This window comes from Zalophus californianus, chromosome 15 (assembly GCF_009762305.2).
Source record: "Zalophus californianus isolate mZalCal1 chromosome 15, mZalCal1.pri.v2, whole genome shotgun sequence".
Taxonomy (NCBI): domain Eukaryota; kingdom Metazoa; phylum Chordata; class Mammalia; order Carnivora; family Otariidae; genus Zalophus; species Zalophus californianus.
In genome coordinates this window covers 12,055,488-12,082,701 of record NC_045609.1, presented here as the reverse complement: position 1 = coordinate 12,082,701, position 27,214 = coordinate 12,055,488, and the positions used below count along the sequence as shown (strand labels likewise).

At 44.5% G+C, this 27,214-nt stretch overlaps 1 protein-coding gene across 3 annotated transcripts in view; it reads left to right on the top strand.

Moving 5' to 3' along the window:
• The window catches only part of ACTN2 (actinin alpha 2), a 65,723-nt gene that overhangs the window by 17,325 nt on the left and 21,184 nt on the right, over positions 1–27,214 (top strand). The window contains exons 2-9 of one of the 3 annotated variants that reach the window (XM_027595095.2): positions 8,950–9,064; positions 9,979–10,098; positions 10,842–10,928; positions 15,133–15,220; positions 16,895–16,973; positions 20,158–20,239; positions 23,953–24,038; positions 25,446–25,538. In XM_027595095.2, the coding sequence (XP_027450896.1) occupies positions 8,950–9,064; positions 9,979–10,098; positions 10,842–10,928; positions 15,133–15,220; positions 16,895–16,973; positions 20,158–20,239; positions 23,953–24,038; positions 25,446–25,538 (750 nt within the window). Of the gene's footprint in view, positions 1–8,949; positions 9,065–9,978; positions 10,099–10,841; positions 10,929–15,132; positions 15,221–16,894; positions 16,974–20,157; positions 20,240–22,709; positions 22,796–23,952; positions 24,039–25,445; positions 25,539–27,214 lie in introns of those variants that run through there. The other 2 variants (XM_027595105.2, XM_027595115.1) reach the window with 2 other exon arrangements.

The window sequence follows — 27,214 nt, the reverse complement described above, 5'->3', positions numbered from 1 at the left end:
TCTTTTTTTTTTTTTTTTTGGCAAGATTACAGAGTCTCTTTTAACATTTAAGGATTCTGTAGTTAAGTTTGACATGATAATTTTTTAAAACCTGGAACTTGAGCAGATAGGGATTTTTTTTTTTTTTTTTAGTAGATACAGATTTTCAACTCCTCAGTCTTTTTTATATTGAAATTTCGGTCAAAAAAAAATCTGATTGCTATCTTCTTTACTCTGTCCCAAAAAGTCTGACAAATCAGGTCCTATGCAACAGAGAGAAATTGAGCATCACTATGTGCCAGGCACTGTCCAGAGCACAAAGCAAAGACCCCTGCTTGTGTCTGTGTCACTTTGACCAGTATTTTTGGAGTGTACCAGTGGTGTCACATACCAGGTATTTCTGACAGCATTTTTCCCCCCCACTTTCCTACCAAGTCCTTAAAGGACTCTAACGGTGACGGCGGCGCCCCTTGAGTTGTTCCTGGGCTCTCCTACCCCGCAATTTGAGATTGCTAGGTACCCTAACTTTGGGCAAGAGACCCCGAGCCCTGCATGCTGGCAGAACTTGTTGGGCATGAATCAACGGAAAAAGTCTACTTTTTTTCCCCCCTCTTACTTGGTCTCGGAGTAATTAAGTTTGTATTTCTGAGTATCCCTGGAAGTCAAGTGACAAGCAGTATTTTAGGGGCGCCTGGGTGGGTCAGTCGGTGAAGCGTCTGACTCTTGATTTCAGCTCAGGGCACGGTCTTAGGGCCGTGGGATCAAGCCCCGCGTCTGGCTCTGCGCGGAACGGAGTCGGCTTGTCCTCCCTCTGCTCCTCCCCTGGCTCTCTCAGTCTCTCTCTTTCAAGGAAAGAAAGCAAGAGAGAAGGAAAGAAAGAAATTATTTTTTAAAAAGCCGTATTTTGGTACGGTTGAGGTTCCAACTTATTTATGACTGAAATTGTCACCTTTTTTTAAAAAAAAAATTTATTTATTTATTCATGAGAGAGAGAGAGAGAGAGAGGCAAAGGGAGAAGCAGGCTCCCAAGGAGCAGGGAGCCCGATGCGGGACTCGATCCCAGGACTCTGGGATCATGACCTGAGCCGAAGGCAGACGCTTAACGACTGAGCCACCCAGGTGCCCTGAAATCGTCACCTTTTAAAGTATTGAAAATTTGAATGGGTACTAGTTCTCTGTCTGTGGATACAGGTATGCCTGCTGGATGCTGGGTTCTTTAGGTGACAAAACGGTGAGCAAGGGCGCCTGGGTGGCTCAGTCATTAAGCGTCTGCTTCAGCTCAGGTCATGATCCCAGAGTCCTGGGATCGAGCCCAGCATCGGGCTCCTTGCTCAGCGGGAAGCCTGCTTCTCCCTCTCCCACTCCCCCTGCTTGTGTTCCCTCTCTCGCTGTCTCTGTCTCTGTCAAATAAATAAATAACATCTTTGGGGAAAAAAAAAAAACGGTGAGCGAGACAGGATCAGAGGCTACTGTGGTCCTTTCGATTTTCTGATTCGTAGTCTGTACGCTTAGGGCCTAGAGAGCCCTAGAAACCAGTTATGGGGCTGCCATTTGCAATGGAATATAATGGGATTTGCTTTTTTAACAAGAGTTAAATTTGAGGCTCTTTATACTTAGTGTATTTTGAACCAAGTCCTGATGCAGGTGTAGCCCTTTATATTAATGGTCTCATGGAAATAAGTTTTTTTAAAAAAAGCAGGGACAAAATCTATTTACCGCTGTGGGCAAAAACTAATGCTTTGAACACCTTGTTCCTTGAGGAAGTTAAGATATGCTAATGATGGTCTTTGTTCTCTGAACAGTGGTGTGAGTACTTGGGGGAAATCAGGAAAAGATGAAGCCCTGGCATCTTTCTGGATTCGTGGATCCCAGACCTTCTCCTCTGCTTTTTCTGTCTGTATACTATAACAGTTGATGAAATGTGCTAAGCAACGGCATGTTTGTGCTTAGTTATCGGAGGTGGAATATCTCTTACGCCCTAGTAGCCTTAAGTCGTGACTGTAGGCTCTATTTTCTATGCAGTGGTCTTATTCCCTTTTAATTTAAACCCCAAAGCACCTCAGGTTTCTTTGAATTGCCATCACCGACTGCTGTGCTTTTGTGTTTCTGTCGCATCTGTATTTGGTTTTTTTCTTTTTTTAAAGATTTTATTTGAGAGCGAGAATGAGAGAGAGAGCATGAGAGGGGGGAGGGTCAGAGAGAGAAGCAGACTCCCCGCTGAGCAGGGAGCCCGATGCGGGACTCAATCCCGGGACTCCAGGGTCATGACCTGAGCCGAAGGCAGTCGCTTAACCGACTGAGCCACCCAGGTGCTCCGCATCTGTATTTGGGAAGTAGTTTGCATTCTTTCATTTACCATACGTCAGGGTCAGCTAGTTGAATTAGGTGCACAGCGCATTCCTTGGGGGGGAAGCAGCAAGTCACAGGAGAGAGGGGCTGACTCACCCACAATGGACTCGCAGTGGGTCACAGAGCCAGGAATCAGGTTTTAGGGCCACTGTGTTTCAGGGGGTGCTAAACTGAGCTGTCGCCTGCTGTGTTATCTAGCAGGGTCTTGGAGACTCAGTGGAGATTTGTGGGCAGGGAACAAAAGGGCTGTCCACCGTGTAGTCAGATGCCTGGTCACACAACTCATGAGAACATGAGGGCTCCAGATGGACTTCCAAGACATCTTACAATGGGTTGTAACACATGCAGGTTCCTTAGAATGGACGCTTTCATGCTGACACACTTCTCTGTCTTTGGTTGAATTTTTAACATGTCGTGTGAGTAGTTGAGAGGTGTACCTGGGCACTTGGCAACCTTGAAGGTTTGGAATCTTTTTCCAGATCAGATGATTTAGGCTGACCAGTCATCCCCATGAGTGGCTTCTGGGTCCAGAGAACTTCCTTAAAGGTTTTACAAGATGGTTACATGTCTGAATATTTAAACTTAAGGCCACGCTGCTATGGCCTCGTTGTATGGATCACCCAGTGCGCATCCTCACCTGGCCTGTGGACCGGGGTCTCTCAATTGAGGGGATTGTGAAGCTTTGTAGTGAACCAGAAAGTTCTGCTGCTGCCAGCCACGTGGGGCAGGAATTTCTGCCGTCTCTGTGCAGTGTCTCCTTCTTAAACCGTAAAGCTGAAATCACGTTTACTTCCGAGGAACAGCTCTGACCTCCTCTCCTGCCTTAATCGGAGAGTTTACAAATGGGGGCCGCTTTCTAGATGCCCCCCACCTCCTTACTTTTCAAATATTTTTTAAAAACCCAGGTAAGTGATTAGAAGGAATCTTGCCAGATTGGAAGTCTATGAGGTGGAAAATAACATACCCTTAAAGTGATTCTTGTAAATAGAAAAATACATGGAGCATTTTTAGAAAATGAACTTAAACCACAGAGTGGTTTCCACTAGTTGAATGTGTTCAGAACCAATGTGATGGGTAGTGTTGGCCGGCCACCTTTCATCGTTGTTCTCCTCCTGATAACCTTTTGAACTGTTTCATAGAGTTGATCATAACAATTATTATCCCACCCCCCCTTTTTTTTCTGTAGCTGGGAAAGTGTCAGGACATGAAGGACAAATAATTGCATGGTGTCCGAGTCAGAAATAGAATCTGAGTTCTGAGCCACGACTGCAGAGTGGACCAGGCTCAGCCTCCCCATCTCCTGGGGCCTGCTCGTCCCAACCCACAGGATGCAGGCCAGGATCGGCAAGGCGAGCCTCCTGATGCCTTCACTCACTGAGGAAAGCAAACTGTAGGCAATCTCAAAATCACAGAACACTTTGACAGTGCCCCAAACCGTTTGGGACCTGACAGACGATGCTGTGTGATAATCGGTGGGCTTGAAAGCTGAGAGCTTCTTCAGACCTTCCCACCCCTGCCCCCCGCCCCGAGCGTCATACTGGGGGCTCTGTCCGAATGTCCCAGCCCTCAGCAGGCCTTGTCTCCTCCATTCAGAAAAGCCCCACAAGCTTTTCTGAGTACCCGTTTTGGGAAATGGGATCTGAAATTAGTATTTTATGTCATTATTATCAGAGGAAAAGCTAGTGTAAAAAGTATAGAGGAAATTTATAGTTGTTGTCTTGCCGGATCTTTGGTTTGAAGAAAACAGAATAGTAAGTTGAACGGATTGTCTTAGAGGAGACAGACCAGGCCTAGAACCTTATTGCTGAAAAGAATTAATAATTATCTGCTAGCATGAAATGAACTCGTGTTCAGACAACTGTGTCAGATGCAAGATTGATTTTTTTTTTTTTCGGTCTTTATCTGGGTAATAATCTCTTCCAGGTAGAGATATGAACTCATGTTATGTAAATCATTTTGATTAAAAGACCTTTCTTCCCTTCTCTCTGTGGAAAAGTCTACAATGTAGGCTGTTATGTCTATAGGCTCAATTAACTTAAAAAGAAACCAAAAGCAAATGGGTATCATTCAGTAACACAGGCTTATCTCAACATGTCAGTAAAGATACGGTACTTTCTTTGCCATTATGCACGCTGTGCTGATTGTCATAGAATTTAACTTTGAGAAAGACAATAGGCTCACAGTTCTTGGGGACTAGGGACTTTGCCAGTAAGTTCTTCAGGAAAGAAGGAATGGCCTGACCTGCCAGTGAATGAGACTAACACTTCTTGCTAACGCTACTCATGGGAAACTCCTTCCACTGGTATTATTCTCAACCTCCATGTTTTGGGTGTTGAGGAACGTTTTCTGGGCCTCTAGATTGTGTTCAGGAATATAACAGAGGAGGGACTGAGGATAGTTGAGTATCCTTCAGACTTCCTGCATGAAAACATAATACTACGAGCCACGGAAACACAGCCTTAACCTCTGGGCCCTTCTCCTTTGCACCCTGTTGTGTGCAGAGATTTTGTGCCACAGCCAAGGTGGGCCTCTATGGGCCCGGAGACCAATCTGCACCCACAGGACCACCCATCCTGGCTGGTGCCTCCTGGGTTGCGATTCCTTACGTTTGGGGAAGAGATGCCGACATTTGTTCCTGTTGTCTGAGGAATATACATGTGGAGGCAGTGCCTTCCTCTGATTTTCCGTCTTTTCTCCGTGTGTCTTGAATACCCTTTCCCTTCGTTTTCTCGTGTGCTTCTTTGGAAGGTGTTAAGAACCACAGATAACAGCCTTTCTCTTCTGGAGATACAGATCTTCCTTAACTCACATTGGGGTTATATCTGGATAACCCCATGGTAAGTTAAAAATATCTCAAGTCAAAAATACATTCACCGCACCTGGGTGGCTAAGTCGGTTAAGCAACTGCCTTTGGCTCAGGTCATGATCCTGGAGTCCCGGGATCGAGTCCCGCATCAGGCTCCCTGCTCATCAGGGAGTCTGCTTCTCCCTCTGACCCCCTCCCCCCATGCTCTCTCTCTCTCTCTCTCTCGCTCAAATAAATAAATAAATCTAAAAAAAAACAACCCCCAAAACAAAAATACATTCACTACACAGAACCTACCAAACATCATAGCCCAGCCCAGCCAACCTTAACCATGCCCAGAACATTTACATTGGGGTACAGTTGGGCAGAAGCATCTAACACAAAGCCTACTTTATAATAAAAGTGTTGACTGTCTCGTGATTGAATACTGTACCCAAAGTGAACAACAGAAGGGCTGCGTCTGGGTGCAGAATGTTGGTAAGTGTGTGGGTTGGTGACCCTCGGGATCCCGTGGCTGCTTGGACCCTGCTGCCCCTGTCCAACCTCACAGGAGAGGCTTGTACCACACAGCGCTAGCCTGGGAAAAGATCCAAATTCAAAATTCCAAGGATGGTTTCTACGGGATGCGAATGGCTTTTGCACCCCTGTGAAGTCAGAGAATTGTTAAGTCCAACCATCGTAAGTCAGGAATGTCTGTAGCTGGGTCTGTGGTATCCCATCTCGGCTCTCTTTGTATGGCTCTGAAAGGGTTTTTTTATGTGCCTGTTTTTGAGCTGCAGAAAGCATTGGGTTTTATCCCTAGGTGCAAAGGAGCAGGGAATGAGCTGTTCTCCAGGAGAGAGGTAGAGGAAGCAGGAGAGGAGGTTGGAGGACCTCATGTGTGACTGAGCAGCTTCTGGGTTGAGCCAGGGCCTTTGGACACTGCAGCCTTTTTCCTCGGTGGGCTGTGTCTGGTTCATAGAGCACCAACCCTTTGCCCTTAAGAAAGGACATCTGGCTTGGTAGTCTGGTTTGACCCAAGGAGCCTGCCTCTAAACCCATGTGGACCTACCTCCCTGCCATGTTAGTCCTCCAAGATTTAGTTCCCATGGACTTTAAAGATGCACCTTGCTAGCAAGTAGCAAGACCAGCCACAAGGAAGCCTTCAGGTAAAATGTGTGGGGTTTAGCTCTTGCTCTTGTGCTTTGTCTCCTGCGTAATTAGGCTTTTCACAGAAACTCAAGATGATTGGAAATGCATAAGAACAGCCTCTATAGGCCACGGTAATTAAAACTGTAAATAGAATGAAAGTTAAACTTTCTAATAAAGCTTAAAATACTTTCCAGAGTGCACTGGACTCTTTGCAAAGCTGTTATCCCAGAGCTGTGGGGGGTCTTTTTCACATTTAAGTTGGTTAGTTACCACCTTTATTGGCTCTTAGGAGTGCTCATTAAAGGTAGGGACACTTCATTAGACCCAACTAAATAAACTGACCTTTTAGATTAAATTTGTTCTCTGGATTTGCCCAAAGGAATTATTACATATGGTAAATTACCTTTGTTGTGTGTATACCCATAAAAAGGTAGTATCAGACAGACTTCCCCAGTGTTTCATAGCGGGGTCAGGAAGCTTGCAGCTTTGGGGTTATTTCAGAAGTGTTTCTGACACTTTTATTATGAGGGGACTTGGGACTTAATGTAACGTGGTAAGAAGATAAGGTAATTTGCCGCAGCCGTAGTTGCTCGTTTTTAAGTCGCATCTAAATAAAGGCAACTCTATAAATATTTTATATCATTATATTTTTCTGTCAATTCCATTTTTAAAAATCACAACCTGTTGTGCCTTTCCCAAAAGGTTAGGTATATGACTAGTCTCAGTATTGTCAGTTAAAATAAAACAAAATAAAACCCAAACATGTTTAAAGTCGTTTTGCTTGTGGAAAACGGGGCCTAGAATGTGTTTTATTGAGAGGTAACTGCCTAGAAACAACCTCAATGTCCATCCACAGGGAGCTAGTTACATAAAGTATGGTGTATGCACTGCGGTGGAGTATTATGCGACCATAAAAAGGAATGATCTGTACTGATACGGAATGACCTCTAGGTTGTATTTTTTATATGGGGTAAAAAAAAAAAAATCCAGGTGCAGAACAATGTCTATATTCTGATATGGGTTAAAGGACAAAAAGAGCGTGCGTCTGTGTAGTTACATACGTATCAGAGATCCTTGAAGAGATAACATGCAAAACTGGATGTTAGGAACAGAACTAGGTACCTGGGAACAGGAAGACTTTTCATTTTATCCCCCTTTTTGTGGCCCTTGAATTTCGAGCCAGGGAAATGCATCGCCTATTCAAAAAGTCAACAGATAAAACTAATACTGAAATAAAAAAATCATAGACTCTTCCTAACAATCTTAGCTTCATAGCCACCAGCCACCTGCAGCTTTTGAGCGCTTGAAAGGTGGCTTATGCAACTGAGGAACTAGAATTTTTTTAATTTCCTTTCATTTTAGTTAATTTACACTTAAATAGCCCCCCATGGCTAGTGGCTACCATAATTGATTGGGGGTAGATCTAGAGTATATGGTTTCGATTATCTCTTCTGTTTTGAGCTGACTGAAGTTTAGAGGTGTTTTAGGAGAAATAATTATTCCTTTAGGCTCTCAGGGTAAAATGAATTCTTGTAAGTCCAAGAAAATGCCTACGTTCTCTTTTTGCCCTTGAGCTTAATGCCATTGCATATTTGTTGAAATAAGTGACTGTTAGATTTGAAAATCTTTATTAGCCAGGAAAATCATTTTTATGGAAACAGTATCTTCTTGTGGTCTTGCATGGAAGCTGTCTGTTTTTTAGGGATTCATTTTCTCTTCTGTAACACAGACCCTATTTGCGTGTCTCCCCACAGAGTAACGTGCTGGGCACTTTGTTCTTGAGCCCCACAGCTGTTGTGACACAAGGGGACAGTTTGCATTCTTAGCCAGCAGGTGCCAGAGCCCTTCTAAAATGGTTTTGGCAGGAAATAGTGCACAAGTGGAAACCAAGTTAAAAGTAGCTTGGAAAAATAAACAGAATGACTTTGGATGCCACTTACTACATAGTCTGTCTTTCCACTGAAGATTGTCTTCGTGATTTGTTAACATGGCTAGACTGTGAGCCCTTCCACGGCGGGGCTGTATCTAATTGTCTTTGAAATACAGGGTCCGGAGGAGGTCATTATTACTATTATTATTATCATTATTTTTAATCATTGCCTATACTGCAAATTTGTTTAATTAATTTAGTTACTAGCTTAACACTGTTGTGCATTCAGGGTAAACTAAGATGCAGGTAATTAGTGGTTTTGGGTCCCTCCTCTCTTTTCCTGTCTACGACACAACACCGCTCACCCTCTGCTCTGAAGTAAGACATTATGAGCATTATTTAAACATTATTTATTCATCCATTCTGCAAGCAAGCTTATTTTTGTTGCATGCAGGGAATAAGCACACTCTCATTTAGTCCATATCTCCTACAAAGTAGGAGGTTTTCAGAAGGTGAAGGCATAGGTGTGAATGTGGTACCTTTTTAAACCAAAGGCACAAATCCCTCAGGCTGGTATATCAAATAAATGATTTTTTCTGGAGGGGGGGGGTTCCAAAAGGGGAAGCTACTAAAATCTTACTTTAGGCCTCACGTCATTCTTTCCACCAAATTCTGCTTGCTCTAGAAGGCCCCAGGAGCTCCAGCCTCTTAGACTCCCCGGAGTGTGTAGGATGTCAAGTGTTGTCTGCATGGAGGGGGGAGTTGCCTGCTGATGGGGCTGTGCCAAGCAGTGCTCGGTCGGTTCTTGTTGCAGACCTTCACTGCCTGGTGTAATTCCCACCTAAGGAAAGCTGGTACCCAGATTGAGAACATCGAGGAAGACTTCAGGAATGGCCTCAAGCTCATGCTGCTTTTGGAAGTCATTTCAGGTTGGTGTTAGACATTACGTAGACGTCCTAACTCCCCTGCGCATCCGTGCGTGAGCTCTAGTGATGCATCTATTTAGAGATAACTGCTTCGGAAGTTCCCTTTGACCCTGGCTGGGCCAGAACGTGGCAGAGAATGCCTTTCCAAAGAGCACTCTGCCTGGAGTTTCTTTTCTGCTCTGAAAAAGGAGTAAATTCTGTTTAAAATTGACTTATTAAAATCATGTTTGCACCACCTGCCTTGAAACAAAATGAGAAAAGAAAAAATGACCTATGCAACTCCCCACCATGCTGCCCTGCCTGCTCTAAGCCCAGCCGAGTGCATCTCCCAGACATTGTCTTCCATGCAGAATGCCAGCATACATGTTGGCGTAACTCTGAAAACATGAGCTCGGATCCCAGAAGGGTTATGTTTTGCCCTGAATTTCAGTTGGCTGGTTTAGGCTTTGGATGAGAGAAGGGATCACCCTTGAAGAAGTGTGACTGGGGGGACGATGGCAAGTCTGCCCTGCTCCATATATCTTCATGATCAGCTATCTGTGGATGAGCCCTGGCAGCTCCTGCTGTAATTTGGACCAGGCTCTCCCAACTTCCTAATAGCTAGTCAGCAACTCCAAAGGCTCCCAGGATCCCAGCCAGCCTTCCTCTACACCCCCTTTGTGAGTTGGCCTGTAGACCCACCTGGATTCTCCCAGCAGATCTGAAAAGCATATGGGTCCGTGCTGGTCCATCGGTCTTGAAAGTTTTTTTTGGTTATGGTCTCTCCATACTGTGGTTTACAGACACCAGAGACCCGTCAGAAACGGTCACATAACTATTTCCATTTAAGGAAGCACGGACTCTGAATTTCGGCATCTCGATTCTGTGTCACGGGGTTACTTTCTCTGTGTCTACGCTGTTCTTTCTCCATCCGACAGGGGAAAGACTGCCCAAACCTGACCGAGGAAAAATGCGGTTCCACAAAATTGCTAATGTTAACAAGGCCTTGGATTACATAGCCAGCAAAGGCGTGAAACTGGTGTCCATCGGGGCTGAAGGTAAATAGGAATGACCCTGGCAGCTGCACTGACCTCCCAGTGGAGGGTGGGTGGGCCGACAACTGGGCGAATTCCTCCCACCACTTACGGTGCTTGCTTCATGTCAGGCTGTCTGCTAGGCTCTGGGGTACAGAGACGAGAAGTAGTACCGGGGAGGGCAGACCAGGCTCTAGGATGATTTGTAAAAAATAGAGTCAAATATAATGCTGTCTTCTTCAGCCTGATAATTGGGATGGGAAAGAGCTTAAGCTTCCCAGTGACTCTTAAGAAGAACTAATTAGTAGGAGGGAAGTGACCTCTTCATTCTCTGGGAGATTGGGAGCCCCGGTGAGTTTGGCAGGAGCTGAGATGACTCTGCTTCTTATTTTGTACAGCTGAGTGCTGTGACCTTGCCCCACCTGGGGAGCGCTGGAAGGCTCACGGTGCAGATGAGCCTGTGTTCTCTGAACTTGATTACTTAGCTTTGGGAACTCTTGGGTTGTTTTTGGTGATTATGCATTTGCAAGAAATGTGCTTATTATTAACTCAGAATTCATTTAAACCAGAGACATTTGGTTATGAATACTGTATAACTAGACACACTGCTACACTATAAAAACATGAACTGGTCTTCCCATGTATATATATATTTTCCAGTAGCTCTGAAGTCAAAACTTAGGGGAAACGTACACGCTATAGGAAAAATTTATGCACTGGTTATGTTATCTTTACACGAATTTGTTGTTGTTTTTTCTTTCCTAAAGAAATTGTGGATGGCAATGTGAAGATGACGCTGGGTATGATCTGGACCATCATCCTTCGCTTTGCTATTCAGGATATTTCAGTTGAAGGTAAAAGACATGGTTGAAAATCTAATTGTATTAGGATACTTAGAGTAATTTGTAAATTGAATTTATAAAGTAGAATTTAAATAGGGCCTTGTAAAATTGAACAGTCATTTACATGATTTAATGAAAGATATGGGAGTTGGGTTTTCACAGGTTTTATATTTGTATGGGAAAGACCCCAGCAATACTGTTTCATTCATGGGGGTGGAATCATTTTGGAAAAGATGAGCACATGTTCAGAACAGAAGTCGCTTTTTAAAATGAGCATTTTTTGAGCTTTTAATTGCTTGTTATACTCATAGGTTCCCAACTCTTAACAGTTCTGTAGACTTGGTCTTGAAACATTTTTTTTTTTTCAGGTGCAAAAAACCAATCAGTTGAAATCTGAGTTCATTCATTCATTCACCCTCCCTCCCTACCTTCCTTCTCTGTCTCTGTCTCTTTCTTTCTGTTATCAAAATCTCCATTGTTATTGTATCTTTTGGCCCCACAACTGTTCCGTTGCTATAATAGAATCCTAGTCCTTGGCACTGCCACTGAAGATGAAAATCTTTAGTCTTTTACGCCCACTGTACTCCTAAATATTTTGATGAATTCAGCACTGTTGAAAAGTGTCAAATTGACATTCTTAGAATTAGAACTTTGCAATACTATTTAGCCCTCGAATCACAAAATGTATAGCTGCAGAACATATTTGAAGGCGATATGAAATGTCCAACCAGTCAGCATCCTGTACCTTCGTCACCTAACAGGTAACCAGGTACCTGAACGGTGAGGGGTGGGGGCGTTGCTTTTATTTCTGCCCAGGATGGAGTGCCCTTCGATGCAGGTCTTTGTAGGTGATGGTAGCTACTAATCAACCAACAAACATTAAAAACCAATAATTTACCTACTCTTGTGAAGGATGGCATGAAGCCTACAGTTTTTACCCTTAAGGAATTTCTGACCCACTTAGATTATTTCCTTCTGGCCCCATTTGTGTCATCTAAAAATCCAAGGAAGATAGGATGATATTAAAATCTCAATAATTCAGGCTCAGAAATGACAGCCAGTTTGAATTAATAAACAGTCTGAATTTGAAAACTTTCATGCAATGTGCTTTTATTAAAGTATTCATTTCATTCTAGTGAAAATAACAAGATGCTTCTTAAAAGTTCTTTATTACAAAAGAGTAATTTGTAATAATTCTACCAATTTTATATACTTCCAAATTTAAATGTTTAAACAGTTGAGCCCCCCCTTAAAGAACAAATACTATTTTTAAAAAAATCTTGTTCACATGATTGCATTTGCTAGACTAGTGAATCATTTTCCCACAAATATTACAGAGGTGGTTGCAGGGTTTTTCTGATTAGTTACAAATTTCAAATTAGTGATAATATTAATTTAGAACTTCTATTTGAAGTGTAGCTATGAGTGGTATTATCCATTATTCATTTCCCTAAAGTGATTATTAATGTGCCCCAAATAAGATAATAAAATCACAATATTTTGTGAAATATCACAATAAAAAGATGTATTAATCTGCTTTTCAAAAGACTAAGAAATTAAACATTCAAAAGTGGGAATTTGATTAGCAAAGTCCCTAGATGTCTTCCAAGTTGATGTCTTTTAGGAGGTAGTTGGCTGACATATATTTTTTTTTTTATTTTTAATTATTGTTTTACTTTTTTGGAGTCATTTCTTAACAACCTCACTGAATTTCTGGAGGTCTATAGAAAGATCATTATTTTAATGATGTGTAGTAGCATGTGCAAAAAGACATTGTTATTATGATTGAATTCTTTGAGAAGCCAGTCTCCTTCCAGAGGATGATGGATTTCTTCCAGGAAATAAAATGAGAGATTAAATACACCTGCTAATGAGGGCGGTCCCCGATGTACATGGATGGAGTCCCTTGGTGCATCCTATGGTGTTTTGTGATGTAATGAAAAATGGCAGTACCTATTTATAATGTGCTTTTCACACCACGATTTTGTGTGTGTCAAAAGGCCATTTTCAGATTTAAGCTATCCTGGCAGGGAGTGGGGTATACCACGCCAGGGACATAATAGGCCTGGGTAGGAAAACCTAACAATGGGCTTGGGGTGGGAGAGATTCCTTTTTGATTAGGTTAGCCAATGAAATAAGGAGAAAACTTTGACATTCATCGCCTCAGAGTATTCAGACATATCCAGACAGAAATTAGGTGAAACTGCGTGAGTGGCAAATTTAAACTTCAGTAGCAGTTACAAGATTGTATTGATCTGCTTTAGCTCTGTTTGCCTTTCTAGCCTAAATTTCATTTAAACTTTATAAAATACAGTGTGTTATTTCCTCCTGACGTTTTTTTTCCTATTGGTTACGTTGGTCGACCCCAAAGGCAGGCAGTATGGAGTTCATTTTTCAACATTTTTACCAGTTAATATTTGAATAAAGTCTTAGAACTTTCTGTTGTTTTTCCTAATAAGATTTTCTAGAGGAGAAACATGAATAGGAGTCGTTCAAATGATTCTGTAGCACATGAAAAATTTTGGGAGTGTGTTTATTTCAACTGGGTTATGGGTCACAGGAAAGTGTGAACTAGAACGGACAATTTAGATAAATAATTACGGAATGCTTTTTACAGAGAAAAAAAAAATCAGCTTTAAGTCCTTACGAAAATGGAAGGCCAGGGGCCAATGTTAGTCAAGAGTCCACGTGTTTATAGGGGTTTTCTAAATTGTTAGCCCTTAACTACAGGCAGAATCCTAGATTTTGGGAGTGGTTTTGAGGAGCTGTTTGGATGCATGTAACTTGGGGTCTTCCAAGAAGCCAGTGCCAGGTGGATATTAGACACTGTCTTAGTCGGCTTGGGCTATAACAAAATACCATAGACTGAGTGGCCCGACCAACAGAAATTTATTTTCTCATGGTTCTAGAGGCCAGAAGTCCACAAGATCAGGGTGCCAGCATGGTCTGTTTCTGCTAAGGACCTTCCTGTTGGTTTGTAGATGGCCGCCTTCTTGCTCCGTCCTGCAGGGCAGAGGGGGTTGAAGAATGCTCTTCTCAGAAGGGCTCTAATCCCATCAAGGGACCCCCACCCTCATGACCTCATCTAACCCTAATTCCCTCCCAAAGCCTCCATCTCTTAAATAAGGTCAGGGCTTTAACACAGGAATTTGGTGGGGGTGGGGAATACGAACATTTAGTCCAGGTCAGACATACCAGAGATTTATTGGAAGAAATGCCTATGAAGAACCGAAAATGGCCGAGAGAGAACCTTCAGGCCAGTGCACCTTGGCCAACACTTGTACGGGAGAAGGAAAGGGAGGGCTGTGGGGAGAAGCGTCTGATGGGGAGCCCTTCAGCCTGGGCCACTCTGGGGAGCCGCACATATGCGGGAAGGGCCCAGCTCCAGGGCCCCTCCCTCCCTCAGGCGTGGGCTGGAGCAGCTCGAGGAGGTATGGCCTCCGGGGAATGCAGGGCTGGATTCAGAGTGTAGCAGCTGGGACCTCCGTGGCCTGCCCTGCTCTACCCCGGGGGCCTATTGTTGTTTCTACTTGATCAAAACTCAAGTGGCCAAACCTGAAATGTATTAATGAAAGCATTTCAGTATTATAAAAATCACCGGGTAAGGGAATAAATCTGAGACACAGCGGCCTCTGTGATTCCATTGACCTAAGACTATAAGAGAATCAAATGACAGGTTAGTGAGGTCATAAACTAGTGAGGAGTAGTAGTTTTTTTTTTTTTTAAGATTTATTTATTTATTTATTTGAGAGAAAGAATGAGAGAGAGAGAGAGAGCACAGGAGTGGGGGGAGGGTCAGAGGGAGAAGCAGACTCCCGGCCGAGCAGGGAGCCCGATGCGGGACTCGATCCCGGGACTCTGGGGATCATGACCCGAGCCGAAGGCAGTCGCTTAACCAACTGAGCCACCCAGGCGCCTGAGGAGTAGTAGTTTTTAAATGAAACTTTAAAAAAAAAATGATTCATTGCCAACATCCCTGCAGCCTGGGTGTATGATTATGATGTCATAACTTGTGGTTGCTCTCGTGTTGGCCTTTTCAAGTCCCTTCAGTGTCATCAGCAGTCCGCTCCCGGGAGCAGGGTCCCAGCAGAGCTCGCAAGAAGAGATGATGCATTTGGTGGTTGGCTCCTTGGGAGGTCTCTTTATCAGGTGCCCAGGCATTGGGTGCGTTAAGTAGTATTTCCATGTGGACACTTTTTCTTGGCTGTCATTACAGAAACCTCTGCCAAAGAAGGTCTCCTCCTCTGGTGTCAAAGGAAGACAGCTCCTTATAGAAATGTGAACATTCAGAACTTCCACACCAGGTGAGCAAGCTGGGCCCTGGGCTACTTAGATTCTCGCTGGAGTCCTGGGAGGGCCGTGGTTACGTACGCCAGGGTCTTCCGGCTCCTGCCTGAGACGTGTTTTACGTCTGCCATGGACCCGAGGCTGTAGCATCTCTGATGCCTAAGATCTCTCCGGGGAACATGTCTGATTAAGATTTGAGGTGCTGGTAAAACAGTGTGGTCCCGCTAAGCACCCGAACAGGCCTTCACAACTTGGGGGTGTAGGCATGCACCTCACCGTGGCCTTACCCCGCTGCTGGGGGGAGCTGACAGGTGTGGCTTCTCAGCGAGAAGAACACCGAGGCAGAGTCTGCATGTCCCCCTGATGTACTGTCTCCACCCCGATGCCTCCCTCAGTGCTACACGGACAGACACTTCCTCAGCCAGCTTTGTATGCTGGGGTTCGAGAGAAGGAGGAGACTCGTGTTTGTAACACGACAGGAACCTGCATGAATGAAACCTAAATATACTCTCAGAGTGTGGTTTTACCACTTGCTCTGTCGTTATCATTTGTGAGTACAAGAGTTGCCGGTATTTTCACCCTTTATGTGGTGGGTTACCCAGGAATCGAAATGGGTCCCCAGCCACCATGGATAATCAGAGAAATGAAGGGTTAGGATGAGCTGCAAGGAAAAATGGGGGAGGTTCTCCTAGAAAGACAAATATTATTAGAGTGTCTACCAAGTGTCAGGCCCTGAGCCAGGCCATGAGCGTGCAAAGGTGGGAAAGAGGACGTCCCTGTCCCTACAAGATGCTGTCTCTAGGACAGGAAGAGCTTTGAAGGAGAAGGTAGGCCTTCTGCTAGCGTGAAAGTCAACTTGCCTCTCATTGACCTTCTTGCTTTTCCTCCTTGGGCCCAGGATTGGCCCAAGCACTTCAGCTGTGTAGCCCCTGGGGTTTCTTTCTTCCCCTGACCCTTTGGGGAGCAGAACTCCCACTCACAGCCCTCAGTGAACCCCTGGTCACCACTGGCAAGCTCAAAGCCCGGAGTTGTCTAGAGAACAGTTGGCGTGAGCATCTCTGGGAAAACAGACCAGGAAGGCAGGTCCTCCTTGCTGAGTCCCTCAGGTGCTAACGTGTCTTTGCCTGTTTGAAAACGTGTAAAGAACAAGAGGAGTCCCTGGGAGCTGTTAGTGACTTTTTAAGTGTACTAAGGAACTTGAGGGGAAGTGAGTCCTGGACATTTCAGGATAGACATCCTTGTGTATGGTTGTTGGGCAGAACCGGCAGGAGGGTCCACATCGGACACTGGGAGGAGAGAGGGAGCGGGCGTAGGGACCAGAGGGCACAGACCAGAGGGGAGGGCAGAGGTGGAGCAGAGGGCCGTTGCTGGTTCTCGAAGCCCAGAACCAGACTGGGCCAGGAGACGGGGAGGAGTACCGGTCAAGGGTGGGCCTGAAGCTGTAGAGGAAGAGGAGCCCAGGGGACGCCAGAAAGACCCCAGGAAGATGGCTGGTGTTCAAGGAAGGGACCGCAAGGTCACTGGGTCAGCTAGACCGGTAGGAACATGGTGCCTCTGTCGCATTAAGTCAGACAGAAGGACATGAGGGGCCATGCGTCCCAAAGTGCAGGCCTACGTCGGACCAAGGGCGGACCCTTGCCATGCTTTCTCTCCATTAATGCGTGTTCCTGTTCTTCCTGACCACGGCACAGCTGGAAGGATGGCCTCGGACTCTGTGCACTCATCCACAGACACCGGCCTGACCTCATTGACTACTCAAAGCTTAACAAGGTCATTCTGGGGGCCTGGCATGCCGTGTCCGCTCTGCCCCTCAGCATGTCATCCTGAAAGTGAGCACATCAGCACTGAACTCACACAAACACGCAGGCTGCCGCCATCCGAGGCTCCCAGCTAGCCTTGCATGCAATGCAGACGGGAAGGACAGCCAGGAAAATACTTGGATTCATAATTAATTAATCACTAATATTAAATCGGGTGGGACAAGACCCAAAGACCCTTTTGGCCCTTTAAATTAAGACACTTTTGTCGGTTTGGCTTGATTTACTCTGAAGGTTTTTATTGATTTTACTTTCCCAGATTGTAAATATGAGAAAGGAAGCATATATGGGTTTTTTGGGGGGGGAGCAGAGAAAGGTTCAAATATTCTAAGTCTTCTTTTTAAATTCCCTTTACCTTTTCTGAAGGATTTAGTTGCAGGCATTTTTACTCAGAACTGATTAACTTAATTCTCACACGAGGAACATTATATCATTATCTTGGGATTGAGAGAAGATATCCGTTGTAGCTTTAGAAAAGAGTGTTTGAGAGCGCCTGACTGGCTCAGTTGGAAGAGCGTGCGACTCTTGATCTCCGGGTTGTGAGTTCGAGCCCCACATTGGGTGGAGAGATTACTTCAAGATAAAATCTTTTTTAAAAAACCTTTTTTTTAAGAAGAAAAGGGTTTTTGTTATTAATTTTGGTTTTGCTCTCTTTAGAAAATTCAACTGATGACATTTTCATTCTCTCTTTAAGCTTTAGTGCACTTAAGTTTCAAATAGCCTCAGAACTCTTTCTTTAGAAAAGTAGTTTAAAAATGTAATCTGTGACAGAGAAAAGAAGTCCACGCCCCTTCTCAGCCTTGTGGCAGATGATCTGTGCTGTAAAGATTTAGGACTAAAGGCATTGCCTGCCCCGAAAACATTGCCACAGGTGGTGGTTGGGGCACAGGTCCTTCTGGTTGCTGGTGTGCTCAGTTGTCTGCTCACTGGAGTTGCCGTGTTGTGTGGAATCCGTCCCCGCATGCCGCCCTCACCTGTGTGCTCTGCATGGTTGTTGGAAGAGGTCACTTTTGCCGCCTTTTAATTGTCACCTGCTCGTTGCCTCTCTGCTGGCCTGTCCCCGATGACTGCAGGGGAGCTCATGGAGAACTGACTCGTAGGGAAAGATGAATCCTACAGTTCCGTAACAGAAGGTTGCCCGAGGTCCTCAACTTTTCAAAGCCCGTATTCTCTTATTCTGGAGTTATGATGATGTTTCAAACATGGAGACGGTGTATATTTTTTCAATGAATCTCTGTCTCATTTGCAAAATGAAGGGATTGTTCTAGATCAAAGTAGTTTTGTTAGCAGGTTAGAATGGTCAGTTTTTTTTACAAATGGTCAGCCGACCATTGGCTGTCGAAGATGAGCGAAAAATGATAGTAATGAGCAGTAGCAGTTAATACTTACATAGTTCTAGATTAGACTCTTATAAATAAATACATGTGTTTATTATATATGTATGTATATATTCATATGTATGTGACATATATCACACATATTTATATATGTATATTAATACATGTTCTAATATGTATGTTACACATATACATGCACATTCATTCAGTCTTCACAGTGCACAGTGAAATGTAATGCACTGATGAAGTAGGTTTTACAGATGAAGGAAGTATGGAATTCAGCAGTCTGCCCAATGTCACATGGCCAGTAGCTGAGGCAAGAAAATACTTAACTGCTGTCATATTTTCTCTCTCTCAGTTACAGTATAAATGAGATAGTGTTCAGAGAGTCCCAGAATCAGTCTATTTTTAACGCTGAAATTTTTCTTACATATTTAAAACAAAAAAAACTTTTATTCAGCAATTTGGCTTTATAAACATATGCATAAAATACACAGGTAAGACTTATGTTATAATATGGCTTCTTTTAATGATAATGATTATATGCTTTGTTAAAACATTTACTTGAAAGAAAATGTTTTGCCTGAAATGTATACTCTGTGAGGCCAGGAAACCTAACTTGGGTTTCTTCATTGAGCCTCGTGAGTGTGTTTGTAAAGTCTGCCCTTTAAAATTACTTCAGCCTAGGGGCGCCTGGGTGGCTCAGTTGTTAGGCGTCTGCCTTTGGCTCAGGTCATGATTCCGGGGCCCTGGGATTGAGCCCCGCATCGGGCTCCCTGCTCTGCAGGGAGCCTGCTTCTCTGTCTCTCCCACTCCCCCTGCTTGTGTTCCCTCCTCACTGTGACTCTCTCTGTCAAATAAATAAATAAAATCTTAAAAAAAAAAATTACTTCAGCCCATTCAAATGTACTCGTTGTAAAGCATTGCAGTTTCTACAATGTTTAAGTGGCTTTGATGTTAAAATTCATTGAAGCCACCCTTGAACTAACACTAGTTTTCAGTTTGATTTTCTATCTTAACTACCCCCATCCCATGTCAGGTTTGTAATGATGTCTTAAGAGGATCAAAACAAGTCTTTAAATTTTTTGGTGTTTCGGTTATACACCTCTGGTTAAATCTATTTTATTATATATATATGTATAGAAATATATATATTTAACCAATTTCACAGTGAAGATAAACATAATCTTAAGAAGAAAAATTTTCTCACAGTCTTCATTTACAATTGCAGTCTTTGGCATCCTAGAAGCATAATTTTTGCTCTTTATAGTCATCTTGTGACCTTCTTTGGGGATCCAGAAGTTTCACCGACTTGCATGTTTCCTTCTCTTTACCCCTCAGCTTATATTTATATTTAAAACAAAAGCATTGTACTAAGTATTCTCTGTGATCACCTTCCAGATCTGGAAAATGTCTGTTTCATGATTTCTTCTGGAATCATTTAAAGGTTGTTATCAATAGAGTTGAAAATCAGCTCGGAGGTATTCGGAGTGTTCTTTCCAGCCCGTGAGAAAAGATCTGACAGCTTTTCTCCTGTCTGCAAAACAGTTGTCCTCTTAAACCTTGGGCTCACCTTTTATGATTTGGAGTGTGCATGCGTTGTGTGGGGTTCGTATCATTTTTGGTGTTTCTCTAAATGTTTGAAGCGACTGGAAAAAGATACGAAGGAAGATTACTTACACTATGGTGGTTATGTGCTTGGAGAGGTCTACTTCTAAAAGTGAGGAGTGTAAAACACATTACTGGTAATTCCTGTTCAAAAGATATATTCAAACACTTGCTGTGCTGTTTTTCATGCAGGATGACCCAATAGGAAATATTAACCTGGCCATGGAAATTGCAGAGAAGCACCTGGATATTCCCAAAATGCTGGATGCTGAAGGTGAGAGGAAAATTATGTTTACTGACCTACATAAAGTCTGTGGCCTAGTCATGCAGTGGCCGTGTAGTGGGAATTTATAAAACTTTGTAGCCAAGTTACATCTGATGTACTTAGGAATCTGAAGAAGTTTCTGTCATTGGCCACAGGAGTGTGAAGAGCATTTCATTTGCAGCTCGTTCATGAATTCTTTTTAAAAATCCTGCTCAAAACCACACCAGCAAAACTATAGTGAAAGAATTGGGTAAAAGGTTCAACTATGGCAAAGAAACGGAATGCTTTAGTTTGAGATCTGCAAAGAAAAACTTACCATTTTTATTTGTGTAACAACACGCTGTTGTTTTCCTTACCACATGGAGACAAGCTTAGCAAATAAATCTTCTTGTGAAGTGCTCAGGACTCCACAAGGAAAAACATCCTTCCTTCCAACCAGAAGTTAGAGAATTGGAATAGAGAATATGGAACCTTTAGGCGTCCATGTACCTCTCAAACTTCCACGTTTCATTTTGGGTCTAAATTAAATTTAGTTTAGTTAGATCTGAAAGAACGTCTAAGCATTTTGCAGCTGAGCATCACTCGTGCTGGGGACTAGTTTCAAATAACTTTTGTGCCCTGTATATGTGATAAATTTGCACACCATAGAAAGCACAGATATGTGGAGACCATCCATTCATTTCACTTGTTCCTGATTGACTTACCACGCAACAGACATAGATTGAGTGCCTATCATGGGCAAGACCTTCTGCTAGGTACTTTGGGAGAGAATGAGATGTATAAGGTAGGGTCCTGCCCTCAAAGAACTTACGTTGCTCTCTGTTTGTTGTTAATACTATGATTCCGTCATGGTCCATTTCTTCCCGTAATTGGCATTATTGGGGAAAAGCAAAGAACTTGATTATAGTCAATTGTCAATCTTCTGTTCCTCCTTATTCTTGGTGACTGTATTATAAATTATCGTAACCTAGGTGGCTTGAAGCAACAGGAATTTATTCTCTTACGATTCTATAGGCTGTAAGTCTGAAACCAAGCTGTTGACAGGGCCATGCTTCCTCCAAAGCCTGTAGAGGAGGTTCCTTCCTTGTCTCTTCCAGCTGCAGAAAGCCCCATGCCTTGCTTGGCTTCTGGTAGCATTACTCTTCCCTCGCTGTCTCTGCGTCTCATTCCCTCTTTCTTATAAGGACATCAGTCATGTTAGATTAAGGATCCTCCCTACCCCAGCAGGACCTCATCTTAACTTGATTCTACCTACAAAGGCCTACTTGCAAATGAGGTCACATTCACAGCTACCAGGGGTGGGACCTAGGACTTCTGCATATCTTTTGGAGGGACACAGTGCAGCTTATAACAGTGACCTTCAAAGTAGGATTCTAATTTTACCCATTCATTAATTTAACCATTTTAACACACCCTGTATTATTGGGCATTAACGCTTGAATACGCTCCACCGAATCTGTTGATGGTTTTCAAAAACTCTTTATAGAGGGAGAGAGTCAATAAATTAATGAAGTAGCAACATAGAATAAATAGTTCCTTTTCCTTTTTCGTCTGTCTGTCCTCTCTAAGCTAAGTTTACATTTGTGTGGCATCGTGTTAGCATGTCCTTGGTTTGGCCACGTCCTGAGCTGGCCACCTCCTGTCAGAACGCTCGTCCCTCTGGCACAGCTTTGCTGTTGGCCTCAATTCCTGTCATTGTGTGGGGGCCTGAACCCTCAGTGGGGATTCTCCAGTGGCTCCTTGGGCCACTCTCCCATGAACCGTTCCCATCGTAAACACTGGAGAAACTTGTCCACCTCTTAACCATCTGCTGTGCTTTTTAAAAGGTTCTGGAAGGGGGCGCCCGGGTGGCTCCGCTGGTTGGGCGGCTGCCTTCGGCTCAGGTCATGATCCTGGAGTCCCGGGATCGAGTCCCGCATCGGGCTCCCTGCTCGGCTGGGAGTCTGCTTCTCCCTCTGACCCTCCCCCCTCTCCTGCTCTCTCTGTCTCATTCTCTCTCTCAAATAAATAAATAAAATCTTTAAAGGAAAAAAAAAAGGTTCTGGAAGTTGTTTCTCTATTTTCCTCCACAAACCTTTCCTTAAGGTGAGCACCAGGCTTGGGTTCCTGGGTGTGTAGGTTCTGTGTGGACTCGCAGAAGGGATCTGTGTCTGCAGCGGGAGAAAGTCTCAGGGAATGTTCTGTCACGTGCATCCGGTGGGCTTCCAGAACTCCGATTCTGGCCATGGATATGACCTCCTTGCCCATTTAGGGCCCTTCTGCATTAGCTGTGTCCTTCTCTTTGGCAATTTTCAAAAGTACACAGGGAGCAATGACTTTGTAGGTCCGACTTCTTTGACTGGAGCCAACATTTTAACCGCATAAGTGTGGGAGGGGTGCGGTGGGGAGATTCATTGCTTTGACTTCTCCGAGGCAGCACTTGGCCGAAGCCTGCGGGTGCTAGAACATCCGAGCAGTTAACCTTCTTTTCTCCACACAGATTTAGTATACACTGCCAGACCCGATGAGAGAGCCATAATGACTTATGTTTCCTGTTACTATCATGCTTTTGCTGGTGCACAGAAGGTGAGGATGTAAAACATGAATCACCACTCACCCTTCACCTTCTGTGTCTTAATTTTTTTTTTTTTCCCAATTGTTTTTCTCTTTTCCCCTCTCCTCTGAGTAAGGAGACCTGTCTGGTTCTGAGGAGGCAGTCATTTGTCTTTTTTAGTCTAGTTTTCTTTGAAACTTACTTTCTGTCCATGCAGTAGTATGCCGTTCATGTTTGTTTTCCAGAAGATTCCATGCCGTGATACAACCCCACATCCTTTCTAGGCATACCCTCTGAAAACCTGGTGACTAGGTTTCACCCTTTAGGGAATTACACGGTCTCTTTTTAACTGCGTTTTATCCAGTGACCGAACCGAGTTTAAAGTTAAAAAGCAATTCAGCAAACAGTGGTGTCGCGTGGAAGGAGAAAGGTTGTGTGCTCACACGGTCCTGTTTTCTCTTCCCGTTGGTGGTTTCGGCAGCTAATACAAACGGTAGCAAGAATCACAATAAGTACAAGCCGTGTCTGTCCTTCTCTTTAGAGGTTTTGTTACCCTTGGCGATTTCTGTAAATGGCAAGGTAAGTAGGCACAGAACAGGTTAAAAGCATGTCCTCTCCAGTGAGTCTCCCCCCCCCCCCCCCGCCTCCCCCAGGAGCCAGAAAGCCGACAGGAAGGTGGGGTGGGGAAGGGGCAGGAGAGAGGGGGCCCTGGGGCGCTGCCAGTGTTCCCAGCATGTCACTCCCAAGGCGAGACGTGTCACTCAGAGCAGCAGTGACAGAAGACCTGATATGGTCAACAGACGAGCGGACGTGGGCCTCACGAGTCACTAGGAAGTGATAACAAGCCCTGATACGTAGCACACGGTCCCCATATTCATGCCTTGACTGCACTTGTAGAAGCTCATCACGGGGCGGGGGAGGCGGAAAGCCCTCAGCTTGATTATTAAAAAACAGAACCAACCCCAAAAAACAACAACGAAAACATGCTGGTTCAAGCCATGCAAGCCCTTCTATTCACAAACCGTGTCCATGCTGGAGAGCCCTCCTGAGCTTTAGGATCGTGGGCCCCAGACACACACAGAAAATGGATCGGTGTAAACCAATTTGTTCTTCCCTCTGTTCACCCTGGTTTCTACTCTTCATCTGTATGTGTGTTTGTTTTCTGTGTTATTTTTTTCCCTCCCTTCAGACATTGTGAACACTCCCAAACCCGATGAAAGAGCTATCATGACTTACGTTTCCTGCTTCTACCACGCGTTTGCGGGCGCGGAGCAGGTATTCAGCACGTGTGGATCGGGGCTGCCGTGCAGTTCTTCTGCACCAGTTTTAGTTGCGTGTGTGTGCGTGTGCGTACCTGGGTGTGTGTTCGTGCGCTTCACATCTTACCTTGGAATTGTAAGTGTGTTGTGAGACCTAATATGCCAAGTTCCAAACTGTGAATCCTTCGTGTTTTTTAACAGCTTTCACTTCAGACAGTTCCCGAAGTGTTGTTGTTTTTGTTTTCAAATCTTTCCTTCCTTCTAAGATGTTGCTTTGATTTCGTTACTCAATTGTGGGAAACGTTTGGTGCTTTAGGAAAAAAAAAAAAGTGCCTTGAAAATGGCGCCACGGTCCCTGAACAGTGACGAGGAGATTTGACTAGGACAGATGAGCGCCTTCCCAGTGCCCCTTGTTCTTTCCGCCTAGAAACTGCCTTCACTGTTCAGTGATCTGTTCTAACACCTTTCAAGACTAATCTTCATGGAATTGAAATAGTGAAAGGATCACGATGTGAAAGCCTCAGAAAAATTCACATTTCTTAAGGCACACATTGTGGGTGAACGTCCCTCAGCTTTCTCCTTATTCACCTGTCACCCTTTCACATAATCTACTTGGAGAAAACAGATGGACTGGGGGGTGCGGGGGACACAGTATGTGTCATTTCTGTGATTTCTCGACGACCGTCACCAGCAAATGACGCTTAACTGCAAACGGGGCTTTAGAGGCAAGGCTTTGGGATGGGCTGGAGGCCAGGAGAGGCAGCTTGCTCTTCTTAATTTGTCGTATGGTCATGGTTCAGGGCACTTTGCCACCCCTGGCCCAAGTTCCCCTCCACAAGATGACAGCCGAGAACTCTGTATACCTCGATGACGTCTCGTGGAGGTCGCACAAATCTTAAAGCAGGTTTAGCTCTGGGGAAGGATCCCGTCTAGCAAGTTCTGGTGTATTCATTTCAGGACAAGAGGGCTTCAGCGAACTCAGTGCAATGACAAGATAGATTCAGGACCCGGTTAGTTTTTTGCTTTGATTTCCAAAGGCTAATGCTATCTAGAGAGTTCTGGCTCCATAGTCAGGGGGTCAGTAGAGTGCTCAGGTGGACATTCAGGGACACGGGGGATTTCGGCTTCCTTGACCCACATATTTCTGTCACTAACTTGCTTGATGTTTTACAAAGCTTGTGTTTTAGACTAATGGTATCTCCCCATTATTCCCCACAGTACATTCAGCCTGCCGTGTAAGTCTGTGTAAAACGAGGTGTGAAATGACTCATGGTGTTCAACAGCCATACCCTCAGTCTCCCTCCACCCCGACCTTGAATCAGCACGCCATCTCCTCGTTTCCTCTCCTGCCCCACCACGTTCCGTTTTGTGCATGCGCATCCCTGTCCACGGAGCTGTTTTGTTTACCTATTGTGTTTTACAGGCCGAGACAGCGGCTAACAGGATATGTAAGGTTCTTGCTGTGAATCAAGAGAATGAGAGGCTGATGGAAGAATATGAGAGGCTAGCAAGTGAGGTAAAGGAAGCGGGTGCCCGGCAGTCCCGTCCCTTCCCACCCAGAGGGAGAGGCACGGAGGGGGACACCCCGGCTGTCAGTGTTTCCTTTCTTTGCATTTTTCATCTCGGACAGAATCAAAGTGGGAAAACGCACTTGATCTTAGGGGTTGCTCATTTTGTGGCCACATACGGATTGGCACAAAAGCCATCACGGTGGGCTCCCCACCGGTCCCAAAGCATAGAGGTAGTCTGCACGTTTGCAGACACGTGGGATGTGACTGCATGCTCAGCTCTGCACCGCCAGGGTCGGACACCCCCAGGGGACACCGCATTACTGGTTTCTTTTTTCCCTGCTTCATTGGTTACTCACCTCACCTAGCGTGCCCTCTGTTACTCAGAAGCCCTGCTCCACGCAGCAGCTGAGCATCCCAGGGACTGGCCCAGCCCGTTGTGAGACACGGCTCGGCCTTGTGTGCGTGTCTATGAATATCTGGAGGGAAATGTGGGGAGGACAGAGCCCCCCATCGAAGGTGTTTGAGCATGAATGTCCATGATGCCTTCTGCAGCTCTTCAGCCAGCTTCTTGGTTAGAATAGCACCTTCCATGTTGCTCCTCTTTCTGTTCTGATTAGAGCATAAATAGCAACAAAGCAGTCCGTCACTGCTCCCATGTTGCTCCCCCCAGTCAAGGGATGGGCTGAGCGAGCGGCACCCCACACCCTCTCTGGGGTGAACTCAGTTACAGTGACACATGTCCATGACCAAATGATTTTTGCTCTGACTTGATTTAGCTGATATTTGGTCTGTCCTGGGAAAAGCGTCGGGGTACTTGGAATAAATCTTCCAAAAGAGTGGTTAATAGTAATCCGATCTGATGATATTGAGTTTATGTTTTCATATTGCTGCTATGGGAAAATTCGATTTGGCAGCATTGTTTAACCCAGGGACCTACGTCAGGGTAGAGGCATGACCGGACCAAAGGACAGACAGGAGTTCTGGCCTTCCCTTTCTTCCCTGGTCCTTCATTTATCTTCCTCAAGCCCTTCGACTGTGGGTGTATCACCGTTTTAGCAAATTTTTATTCTTACCTGCTGTCATTTTCCAAGTAATTACGAGTGTCAATTATTACTGGCTTTTCAACTTGGTCGTAATTTGAGAGAAGGGGGCGAATATACTTAATTCTTAGGAATTCACTACCATTTTCACTTCTATCATGTGGATTTCCTCAGAGTGATAAATTAAAATATAATTTGGCATTGAGTCAGTCCCAGATTTACAGTGTATCTTTCTGGTCAATAGATTCATGAGATTTGAGCTTCTTTGAAACAGAATTACATTTTAAGTTAAACCCAGTTCTTTGCTGAGTTTCCATCCCATGTCAGGTTTTTGTTTTTCATTTGAAAGCTCCATCCAGCATTTGTCGGCTAATGTCTGGTCCCTGACTTTCCTGTAAATGTCACATTCTTGTGAAACATGACTCGTGCTGACTTGCAGTTTTCGACCTGTATGTGGGACCGTGGGGGTGATCACCAGCAGCCATGGGTTGGGGGCGGGGCGGCGCTGAAGTTTTCATTCACGCCACAGCGCATGTGCCTAAAGATGCCTTTTTATCCCCTCCCCTCAGTCCAGAGTATTCTAGTCATACTCTGTCATTTTAGGAACATTCGGTGGAATGCATTCCAATTGTCAGGTGCTT